The sequence below is a fragment of the Nomascus leucogenys genome, chromosome X (assembly GCF_006542625.1).
Source record: "Nomascus leucogenys isolate Asia chromosome X, Asia_NLE_v1, whole genome shotgun sequence".
NCBI classification, from domain to species: Eukaryota; Metazoa; Chordata; class Mammalia; order Primates; family Hylobatidae; genus Nomascus; species Nomascus leucogenys.
The window spans coordinates 10,361,140-10,373,865 of record NC_044406.1 but is presented as its reverse complement, the minus strand read 5'-3'; the positions used below and the strand labels follow the sequence as shown (position 1 = coordinate 10,373,865).

The following is a 12,726-nucleotide window of genomic DNA, read 5'->3' as shown; positions in this document are numbered from 1 at the left end:
AATATCTCCAAGGTATGCCTGTATAACTTAAACTTGGATAAATGAGGGGGTAAAAAGAACTATGTAATAGTTGAGTCATGGTGTTCAAATTTTCTATACAAAAATGAAACGGCCCTATTGACAAATACATTCTAGAAAGTATCAGAAGTCCTTTATACAGATGATGATTTTAAATGGACCTTTAAAATTATTTTTGCTATGGCATACATAATTTCAATAAATTAGTAAATTGTGAGGACACAAGGTTATTGTAAAATATATGCTATAGAAATATGAATAGAATTTCAGAGTTGTAATACAGGTAAAAAATGTGAAGGTGTACTGTTAAAATAAAAAAAATGACAAGATAGGACTCTTGAAAAGTGTACACAAAGTAGAATTTGGAAAATAAACATAAAGGATTTGATGTACATAGTGATCACCTTTAGCCCTCTCATCCACATCGTAGTTATAATATGTTTTATTTGGAAAATATTTTCTAAGTCATTGCTATTGATAATGTGAAACCTCAGAATTAAAATTTTCCAATGATAGTCCAATAAAATGAGTTCAATGGTTAAGAATAAGATGTAAGAAAAAACAAAATTAACACTTGTTTTATAATATTCTTTATACACATTTCTGTAATAAAATTCTGCACTTACAAATAATGTTTTAACTGTACTGGAAAATAAACCCATTTTTTAGAAAAGGAAATTAATCTTGTAGGCAGCTTCTCAAAACTCCATTTATCTATGTTATCATTTTGCTACCTCTTTTTATGAAAACCCAAGTGGGAAGAACACAATTCTGATATACTGGTAATGTGAGACCTCAGAATAACACCCATTTTAAATGAAAGTTCCAACCAAAAATCATGATTGAGTGTTCAAATATTCTCGGAGAGACAAAGGGCTAGTTTAATAATGGTATAATACTACCTTCCTACCAGCACATAGATCGACCTGGGTACACAGTTAGCATTCAATGAAGTAATTAAATAAATCTGTCCCGGGTGTGACTGGTTGAAGCCAGTGTCACAGGTGAAAAAAGAATTTACCAAGACAGTTGTAGGTAAAGACACGCAAATTTATTAAAGAAAGTACAAACATGTTGCAAGGGTGCAATAGGCAGCACAGCAAAGAAGGGGCTGTCTGCCAAGAGGCAGAGGATGGAGGGAAGTTTTATAGGTTCACACTGGAGGGGCTATGTGCAGATAAGGTGTGCAGATAAGGTCCTGCTGCTGGGGCTACCTGTGGAGCAAGGTATATGGGAACAGGGTGTGGTGCCAGCAGATTGTCTGTGATTAGTCATGTCTCAGAACAATTGTTCTCCCTGACCTGGGGCTCCTTCTTTGTCGTTGCTTACCTATCTAATTAGAACTCCACAGGATGAATGTCAATGCATACAAGCTTTCTCAAGGATGGCCTTGGATAGAGGAAACAAGAAGAAACAAGAAGGGTTAACTCAACTCACTGCAGTTAAATCTTCCTTGAATATTCCTTCATCTATTCATGTAACACTGAAGTTAAAAGGCCAAGATTGAAAAAGTTACAGTAACCTAAAATTGGTGTAAAGGGATATTCTTTGAGTACCTATATCTTGGTGGAGAAAAACAGACAATAAACACATGAATAAATGCATAAGAATGCTAGATGATTGTGAGAATGCTGTAGAAAACTAAAGCTGAGTCAGAAGAGTGGTGGGCAGGAACAATATTTAGGTGAGGTCATCAGGAAAGGTCCCTCCGAGGAGACATGTAAGCAGAGACACTTGGGAGAGAGCATTCCAAAGAAAGGAAACAATTAGTACAAAAGTTCTGAGTCAGAAAGGAGGGTTGGTATTAAGATATAATTATCAGATTTTTAAAATAATAAAATTAAATGGAGAAATAGAATAAGCAAAAAAAGTTAAAAAAAAACAAGTCACGATTACTGGAGCTGACTTTATGTGTATAGAGTATGCGAGCACCTTCCTCACTTCAGGGGTTTGAGTTCTGTTTTAGGAAGGGGAGATGGTATTCCTGGGCAAACACATTAAATACACAGAATTTCTAACCCATTAGCTTCAGTCCCCTGGGAGAATTGTGTTAAATCCAGTCAGCAATTATCTGTAATACTGGATAACAATATCTACCTGAGAGTGAGCTTTGAAAGGGCAAAGCACAGTCACTGTCAGAGAAGGGTCCTTCAGGTACATATTGAGTTGCCTGGGGAAAGACCTTCTGACATCCTGTTTGCTTTTCAAAGCACTGGCTTTGTGCTTTGTAATCAGGAAAAAAAAATGGTTTGTCTAAATTGATCTCCTCTCTGTAATTTCAATGTATTTCCCCACTGTTTCCTTCTAGAAATCCACTTTATTGAGACAGAAGACTCCTCAGTTGTCACCTTAAAAATCTTCAAAAACTTGCGGTGCGTATTGGGGAAATTATGAATAGGTAGTACAGATTAACGGAGTTTGAATCATCAATTACCATTTGTTACACCTTCCTGATTTGTGTGGGAAAAGCTGAGAAACTAACAAATATGATTGCTTGGGGGCATGTGCAGCCCTGCAGAATAAAGCATGCTCTACTCTGGGCATCTCCCAGGAGCACCTTGGTTTTATAAGTATTTGGCCATAAAATCATCTCAGCCACTAAAAGTATATAGATGGATAATCAATAGCATAAATGAACCTTAATAAGATTTTGCTTTATTTGGGTATACATTCAACTCAAAGCTTTGAAATAATAGCTTTCATGCACAATTTAATAAGGTCAATGGAATAGAAACAACCTATGGGGCTATGCTACTAAGCTTCCCTTTTTGGGCAAGGGGATAACATGCCTCTTTGAAAAACTGAAAAAAGTGATGGGCCCTTTCTCCCAGGAAAATGCTTAAACAGATATAAAATTGCATTAAGTATAGAGGAGTTCATGGATCTCCCGGATTATTGAAGCCCCATGCCCTAGAGACAATGGAAGACAAAGAGTGTAACAATAGTAACACCTCAGGTCTATACGGCACTAGGAAAAGAGTCCTAATTTTATTGGTGGTAGGTACACCAAAGCAGGGCATGTTAACACGATGGCTATTTTTTAACGTTAAAAAAATGTTTAATTGTGGTAAGATACACATAAAATGTGCCATCTTAACCATTTTTTAGTGTACAGCTTAGTAGTGTTAAATATATTCACATTATTATGCAACCAATCTCCAGAATGCTTTTCATCTTGCAAAACTGAAAGGCTATACTCACTAAACAACTCCCCATTCTTCCACCCCCCCAGCCCCTACCAATCACCAGTCTACTTTCTGTCTCTATGCAACAGATTCCTCTAGATACCTCATATAAGTAGAATCATATAGCACTTTGTCTCTTTGTGACTGGCTTATTTCGCTTAGCGTAATATCCTGAAGGTTCATCCATGTTGTAGCCTGTGTCCATTTCCTTCCTTTTAATGGCTGAATAATATTCCATTGTATGAATATATCACATTTTGCTTATCTATTTATCCACTGATGGACACTGGGCTTCTTCCACCTCTTGGCTATTATAAATGGTGTTGCTATAAATATGGCTGTACAGATATGTCTTTGATATCCTGCTTTCAATTCTTTTGGATAATATACCCAGAAGTGGGATGACACAACAGTTTCAGTGCATCCATTTTGATGGGCCTGTTACATGCCAAGGAACATTATGAGTCAGCAATTGTGAGTAGGGATCCTTGTCAAAAGGGCCCACCAAAATGTGAAATCTGTGTTTTATTACAAAGTCATGCACATGATAGACATCCCTGATCCTTATTCTATATTTAACCTCTCCTCTATTATGCAGATTTCACATTTTACTTTATTCATGCCAGTATTTTAAAAATTTTTATAAGAATGTATTTTATAATAAAAAGGTAATAAAGCTCTTTTTAAGTCTGTTAGAACTAAGTCTCAAAGGGTATCTCAACTATCTCTTAAAACTGTAAATTCAAAGGAAATTTATAATATGAATATTGGTGAATATATATATATTCATATTATGTGTATGTGTGTTTATGTGTGTGTATATGTATATGTGTGTATATATAAATACCTAACTGTTCTTCTAATGTGTGTTTGCATATACGTATATATACACACATACACATACATACACACACATTAGAAAAACAGCTAAGAATTTATTTGAAGACTTTCTGCACAGTATGGCACTGAGAACAAGGACATGTCAATTTCTCCTCCTCCTTCCCCTGAACAAGCAACATAACACTGATCAATAAAACTGAGCGTAACCAAAAAGCCTTCAAAATAGCAGAGACGTCTATCCCCTCAATTATCAAATAGAAAAGGAAATATTTTTAAGTGTAATTCTTTATTGAATATAAACAAGTAGAGCCATCATGATTTTAAAGGTGAAATTAACATGAGATGTAGACCATTTATTCAAGGTGTCCATGACGTCTCTAAGAATGAGCAATCACTCAGCTTAGAATGACAAAAGGTCCTTTATGAGCAGAGGACAAGGTTAGCACATGAATCCCTGTCATGGGTTCTTTGCCTGCCAGATGGAGCCTGTACCCTACCCCATCCCACCTCTGAATCCCACCTTGTCCCAACTCCACCACAGGGGAGATGAGGCCCTAAGATGAAGAAAGGACATCAATTTGTTTATTTCCTGGTTATCAGAACAGCTGGAATTTCAATGATTTGTTCTGGGACCACATCAACATAGTGGCATCAAAAGATACCTAAGTCACAAGAGCTCTAACACAGCTGGGCCAAAATTGCTTCAAAACTCATGAGCCCATCTGAATTATCCCAAGTCAGATCCAACAACTTGGCCTATGTCATTCCAAGCCAGTGTGGATTCAGGGCATCAGAAACCAGCTTCAAACCATATGCCCTTTGGAAGTGTCCTTGACAATTACTCTACAGCTCTGCCGGTGCATACGTACTGGAAGATTCAATCTCCTTAGCAGCCTAGAATTTCAGCTAGAATTTCAATCTCCTTAGCAGCCTAGAATTTGCTTATGGCTGTCCTCAAGCACCACGGACCATTTACAAAGTGTATAGGGGTGATCTCTCCTTGTAGATTCAAAGTGTTTTCAGAACAGGGACTAGATCTACTATTTGTTTTCCATTCCCCCTAGAGCTTAGTATAATGCTTTGCGTGTCAGAGATATTTGTTAATTTTCAGACAATCTCCTCAAGAAAGATTAGAGAGCTTTTTACCAGAATGCCATAAAAAAAGACGTATGGGTAAATGAGCACCCTGAGATTATGGCATAAGCTAGATACATCTCTCCTCACACATAAGGACCAGATACAATGGCAAATCATTGAGAACCGAGGTGAAAGAAATAGACTATTTAACCAATGTCTAAGTTTCCAATTTCTGTCTCTGTGCCAATGATCCCCAATTTATATTTGCAGGCCAGACTGCTCTTCACCGCTACCATCTACTTACTAGGTGTTGCCAACCTGGATGTCTCAGAGGCCCCTTACACTCCAAAAATTTGCCAAAGCTCAGCTCATTTGGCCCCTAAAATATCAGCTCTGTAAAGGCTGGGCTTTTGTTTCATTCACTGTTGGATCCTGAAGGCCTAGAGTAGTGCCTGGCAGACAGCAGGTCCTCAATAAAGAGTGTTTGAATGAATTTAATAATGGATGAATGAATGCAGGGACCTCCCCAGGAAACACAGTCTTCCATTAAAGCCACATGTGTTGCCAAAGAGTTCTCTAGCACTTGACAGTTAAGACCAAACCCTATACCTCTTCTCATTACCTCATCCTTCCAGTCTCCTCTCTCTTTTATCAAATCACCCTCTCTGCTGCCTCATCCCTGGGAGCCCCTAAATATGCTCCAAATCTACTACAGGTTGAATATTTCTTATCCAAAATGCTTGGGACAAGAAGTGTTTTGGATTTCAGATTTGTTCAGATTTTGGAATATTTGCATATACATAATATCTCAAGGATGGGACTCAAGTCTAAACATGAAATTCATTTATGTTTCATATATACATTATACACATAGTCTGAAGGTAATTTTACACAATATTTTAAATAATTTTGTGCATGAAACAAAGTTTTAACCATGTTTTTACTGTGACCTGTCACATGGGGTCAGGTATGGAATTTTCCACTTGTAGCATCATGTTAGTGCTCAAAAAGTGTCAAATTTTGGATTTTCAAATTAGGGATGCTCAAACCATATCATAAAACAAAATGATCCTTTATTATACAAGGTCCTCTATAAATCTGTTCACAGTCTCTCTTTGCCAGCCCCACTCACACTATTATAATCTTGAACATCCTAGAGTTCCCAACTCACACCTCACTCTTTGACCCCTCTGTACTTTTCTCAGGCAAGGAATGACTTGCTGAAATGTCCTCCCCCTCCCCTGGAGAAGCCCTCTCTTGGCTATCTCCTCTTTACCCTTTAATTCCCAGTGCAGGTATTGTCTCCTCTATGAAGTCTTTCTCTGGGAATTCCCCCTCCCAGTCTGCCAGGCAATGTGTTCCTCTTCTATGCTCTCACAATACACTATGCCAGGACTCTTTTCAAACTTTTTTTTATATCTTGGCACACATAGAAAATGGTTGAGGGTAGAGAAGACTGTGCATGGCCACAAGCAACTGGCCTGGGTCTCTGGCTTTCATAAACCTTGTGCAGCAACACCTGGATACTTTTGTAACCCATTCATTGCATACCAGCATGGCATGTCAAGCTGGTTGGTAACTCTGTTCTTGGTATGTCTTAGTCTTAATCGCTACATTCACTGCACTGTATTATACTTACTCGTGTTTGTGTTTTTCCCTCACTGAACCTATGAATTCCTTCAGGGCAAGAAACTTATATTCTTATTTTTCATGTTTTAAATGACTATACAATAAAATGGACTTTTGAGGATGTACAGTCCCATAAACTTTATCACATGTATATGTTTGTATAACCATGACTACAATCAAGACACAGAATATTTCCATCACCCAGGGTGCTGACACACCCTCCTCCAACCCCTAATCCTTGGCACCCACTGATCTGTTCTCTGTCACTATAGTTTTGTCTCTTTAAAAATGTCTTATAAATGGAATTGTACAGTATATAACCTTTTGAAACTGGCTTCACTCAGCCAGTGCCTTTGACATTCATCCAATTTGTTGTATGTATCAATAATTTGTTTCTTTTTATCACTGAGTAGTATTCCATTGTGAGGATTTAACATAGTTTGTTTATTCATTCATCCACTAAAGGGTATTTGGGTTGTTTCCAGTCTGGGGCAATTTTGATAGACTTGCTGTAAACATTCATGAGAAGGTTTTGTGGGAATGTAAGTTTTTATTCTTCTAGGGTAAATACCCAGGGGTGGGATTATATGGGCATTATGGCAAATGTAGTTTTAGCTTTATGAGAAACTGCCAAACTGTCTCCAAAGTGACTGTACTCTTTTGCCAATAGATTGTACTGGCAGTGTATGAGAGTTCCAGTTGTTCCACATCCTTGCCAGCATTTGGAATTGCCAGCATTTTTATTTTAGCCATTCTCATAGGTGTGGCATGGCATCTCATTGTAGCTTTGTCTTCATCTTTGAACTCCAGCATTTTGCAATGTGGTAGATTCTCAGTAAATATTTGTTGAACTGAAATACACTCATCTTGTTGTTTTGCCTCATTTAATAAACCCACTAATAATAAATTCAAGGCCAGGCACAGTGGCTCACGCCTGTAATCCCAGCACTTTGGGAGGTCAAGGTGGGCGGATCACTTGAAGTCAGGAGTTCAAGACCAGCCTGGCCAACATGGTGAAACCCCATCTCTACTAAAAGTACAAAGATTAGCCAGGTGTGATGGTGCATGCCTGTAATTCCAGCTACTTGGGAGGCTGAAGCACGAGAATCACTTGAAACTGGGAGGCAGAGGTTGCAGTGAACCGAGATTGTGCCACTGTATTCCAGCCTGGGTAACAGAGTGAGACTCTGTCTCAAAAAATAAATAAATAAAAATAAGTAAATTCAATTTTCACTATACTTTATACTAAGCTTTGTGTTAGAAAAACAAACAAAAAAAAATTGCACAGGACAGAAGTATTAAACACTCTCTCATCTTCCTGTACTCACTCCTTTTCCCAAGTCCTAAATGAATCACTCTGCCTATTAGGATACATAGCAATATAGCCTATAATTTTCACTCAACAAACTGAACTTGAAGGCATGCAATCAAGAGCTTTTGAAAGTCTCTATTCTCACTGCTAATGGTACTAACTGTAAGTGATGATCTAGTTATCATCATCAATAACTAGATAATTGGATGAACCAGGCACTGTGTTAGGAGAAATTCCTATAGTAACTCACTTATCTCCCCAACCCGATGAAATAGGTATTATCCTCATTTTAGAGATGTGGGAACTGAGGTTTAATGAAGCTGACAAGCTCGCCCCAAATCATATAACCAATAAATGAAGGCTCCAGGGTGCATACCAGATCAAGCTGGTTTCAGAAAACACAGTCCTAACCATTCCATGTACCTGCTTTACTTGGCAAAGGAACTAGCTGCTCTTTAATCAACAGCAAAACAACAAAAACAATGGCTCTATTGGAAGACACACTAAAAATTATAGACCTTATTCTCGTGAAGCCAACAGCATGAGTAGGACTTGCTGAGCAAACTTAACTAGCGTCACTTGTGGCTCTATGATAATTATCCCTGCCCATTGAATCTTGAACTATATTTACATAGTTCTATAGTTGAGAGTATTCTCCACTGCAGACCTAAGCTGAAGTGATAATAATGGTTTCTTTTTATGTTGATTCTAAAAATAAAATAGAATTTTATATATAAAATAATATAGTAACCTGGATAATCTAATGACTATCAAACTATTAGGTGTATCCAGGGATAACAAAAAGCTTCAGTCTTTAGAGACATACATAGCACTCATTTTAATAGAACAAATCACAGCCAGACCTTTTACTAGATAGATGCTATAATAGTCAAGAGACTATTGAACTGGAATTCAGTGGTTTGACCTAGTATTTTGATTTAAAATATTTCTTACCTCTTTTATTACTTACTTCCTCTCAAACCCATAAACAAGCTTCAGTGAGCTTGGAGCTGAATCTATTTCTTTGAATGTTATTGATTAGGAAAGATAGGAGGCACAAATCCCAGGATCCTATGTCTTAAGTGATGACTTTCCAGAGCCCAAACATTCAATCATTTCACCCTTCAAGTAAGAAATCAGGAGAAAAATGTAGGCGCTAAAAAGAAAAGTCATCCAATGAAATTATGTTGCAAGCCAACAGCTTTTGGGGATCACAGTAACTAGTTCCAAATGTCAGACTCTTTTGTGTGTTGGAGTCTCATAGAATAACAGCAATTTCTAAATCTTCCTTACAGTGAACTGCATAACAAAAAAAAGGTTTCATTTGCACTCATCTCAAAAGTGTTCTAGACAAATAGTGCCACCAAGTAATTATTGACATAAAAAATTATGGTAACTCAAAAACACTTGCTTCAAAGTCTCAAGTAGCAAAAGTTGAAGGCAATGACTTTTATCAATTTGGAGAGCTTCTCTTAACCTGTGGCAGTTCCTCTATGTTTGGGTCTGCACATAATGTTCGTATTGCCCTGCTTAAACACTCAATAATCATAGAATCTACTGAACGAATATCATCTAAACAAATTTATAAGAGTCTTATAATATACAGTGCCAGTGATTAATGAGAAAGCATTAAATAGCAGAATAACTGGAAATTTTCCAATCAGCATTCCAAAGTGTGTGCATTACTGATGAATTTCTCATATTTGAAAGCTAGACAACCCCAAGAAAAGAATTACGTATTTATATAAATCATAACCCATTCAGCAATAGTCTGAACTTTCTGTAAAATTGTGATGTTTCTCAAGGGAGAAAAACTTATTTATCAAGACCATTGAACATAAAGAAACAATTAAATACAAACCAATTTGCATAGCCAACATAGCATTTTCTGTTGAAAAATCAAAACTTTTCATCCTGACAGATATATTTGTCACTGAGAAGACAGCACTTTTAAAAGAAAATAAACACAGCACACAATTCAATTCCCTTGCAAAAAGTGCAGCCAAAAGTTTACTGTGAATTATAGCCTATTATAATACCATAGAAATGAACAGGCAGCTAAAATCAGTTTCTCTTTTCCCAAAAGTGCCTGAGGACATTTATTCATAAGGAAATAAATGACCAAAGTAGTATACGGCTTTGTCCTTCTGTTTTACAGGATATTCCTGCCTTGCCTCCAATATTCTTTTTAAATTTTTGAATTGCCTGAACAAAACTCAGAAGGATTTCATTTTTCTCCAAAGGCATCGTTCTGGTATAATTCTGAGACACAGCTTTCAATTCTTTCCAAATAAATTCATCCTACTGAAAAGCACAAGCTCATCTCAGAAAGCAACAATAAGACCCCTGATATTTTTTCCTTGAAGACCATTACTCACTGGCAAATATGTTCTCCTTCATCCTCAGCCGCCCTGCTGAAGCACCAGGGAATGGAGAAGGTCTGCCAGTTTTCTCCTTCAAGGTCCTCCTCCATGGTAGGAAGCCAAAACAGCCCACCTTTTCCTAAGGATGGAAAGAAAGAACTTCTTCTTTATTCTTTTATAAGAAGAATGATTGTATCATAACAACTGCTATCCAAGAAGAGGGAGAGAGGAAGGAGAGGAGGAATTGATGCTGAGAGGCCAATCATATTTCATCACTCAGCTACTTGGAAACCAGATATTCTTAAACAATCACGTGCTCCGAGAGATTTGAGGATGCAAAAGAGGAGTGGCTCTGCCTTTTGTAAATTATTAACAGGGACTTTTTTCCTGACCACGAGTAAAGATGTACAGACTAGTTATTTAAGAAAACAGCAATTAGGTCTGACATGGAACATAAAAATGGACAAGTCAACAGCAAGATCTCTGATTGCAGTTCTGTGCTGACCCCTCTGAATCAGGACAACCCAGTGCAGTTAGAATCAAAGTGATATCAAACTGGGAATGAAGGGGCACCTTCTGAAGGTCTGAAGGGGCCATAACTGCAGCTTCAGCATCTGCCTCTGATGAAAAATGTGTATTTGCTCCTCCCCATCTGAGAACTCACGATGGGATATTTGGCGCTCTGAGCTGGAGTGAAGCCACCTGCACACAGTTCTCACATTGCTCCTAGATTTCAAATTGCTGCTTAACTTCTCCCGTGGCTTTCTTGTGTTTCATCCAAATTTGAGATTTAATGCATCTACCTTAAAGCTATTTGAAAGTTGCCAATTTCAGTGCTAGATCCTATCCAGTAATTTAAACTCGGTGAGAAAAAGCTGATCCAGAAAGCTTTTAGAAAGCATTAGCTTCCCATGCCATAGACAGAGGGCACTAGGGAATACTCTTTTGGGTGATATGCAATGTCTCCTTTTCTCTAGACCAGGGTCTCTCAACCTTGACATTATTGACTTTTTGGACTGGCTACTCCTTTGTTGTGGGGGGCTGGCCGGTGCATTGTAGGATGTTTAGTGGCATCTCTGGCCTCTACTCAGTAGATATCAGTAGCATCTCCCCAGTTGTGACAACTAAGAATGTCTTCAGACATTGCCAAATATTCCTGGGAAGCAGAATCAACCCCAGTTGAAACCACTGCTATAGACCCATTTCTTTAGTGAAGTTGTTCAAAACAGGAGGAGTATCATTTATATTTGAGATGGGCTCATGCCAAAGACAAATGGTAGGTAAACAGTCAAGGGTTTGGGTGAAACATGCGACTCATGTGCCCAAGTGCAGGTGGCCAATTTGATTTGTCACAATGGAGACACATTTAAAGTGGGGAAATAACTCTCCAATGACATCTGCCAAACCTCTCACTGCTATAGTCTCCAAGTTCCCAAATCCTGCTATTTGGAATATGTTCATTTCTCCTCAGTTACATATTTCTTATTTTACCTTGGTATCTATCATCCATTGCAAGAAGGGTTTGTTCTGGAAAACCGTGCCTAGTTGATCTTTGAAAGCAAAACCAATCAAGGCAGAGATAATGAGGACATAAATCTTGTGCCCAATTGTGTAACTGTTACCAACCACAGGTGGGATGTTTCCTAAAGAGCCTTAGATTCAAGCAAAAAAAAAAAAGAGGAAAAAATTATTTTCAATTAAATACTCGAACAACAGTCTATTTAAATTCAACGCTGAGAAAATTAGGTGGATTGTTTCAAAAGCAAAAGTGCAATTCAGCAAGTTTACAGGTGATGGTATTTCATTAAAAAGAATGGCACACCAGAGGGAGAAATAGTACAGAGTGGGAGTTGTCTTGGGAGTGAATGTGATAAAAAAGAAGACAAGATCCTCAAGTGGAGAGGCCGAGGCGGGCGGATCACGAGGTCAGGAGAACGAGACCATCCCGGCTAACACGGTGAAACCCTGTCTCTACTAAAAATACAAAAAAATTAGCCGGGCGTGGTGGCGGGCGCCTGTAGTCCCAGCTACTCCGGAGGCTGAGGCAGGAGAATGGCGTGAACCCGGGAGGCGGAGCTTGCAGTGAGCTGAGATCTCGCCACTGCACTCCAGCCTGGGTGACAGAGCGAGACTCCATCTCAAAAAAAAAAAAAAAAAAAAAAAAAAAAATCCTCAAGTGGTAAAGATCGTCAAGTGGAAAGCGGCGTCAGCAAGGCTTTCTGTCCCCTCTGGGGCTTATTTTGGAGATTAGTGTAGAGGGGTCAGTGACTGAAGGACAGAGGTTTATGCTTTCCTATGGGAG

At 38.2% G+C, this 12,726-nt stretch overlaps 1 protein-coding gene across 1 annotated transcript in view; it reads right to left on the bottom strand.

Moving 5' to 3' along the window:
- Positions 1-12,726, bottom strand: part of FRMPD4 (FERM and PDZ domain containing 4) — an 873,455-nt gene that overhangs the window by 848,291 nt on the left and 12,438 nt on the right. The window contains exon 2 of the mRNA XM_030807547.1: positions 10,440-10,563. Within this exon, the coding sequence (XP_030663407.1) occupies positions 10,440-10,563 (124 nt within the window). The remainder of the gene's footprint in view (positions 1-10,439; positions 10,564-12,726) is intronic.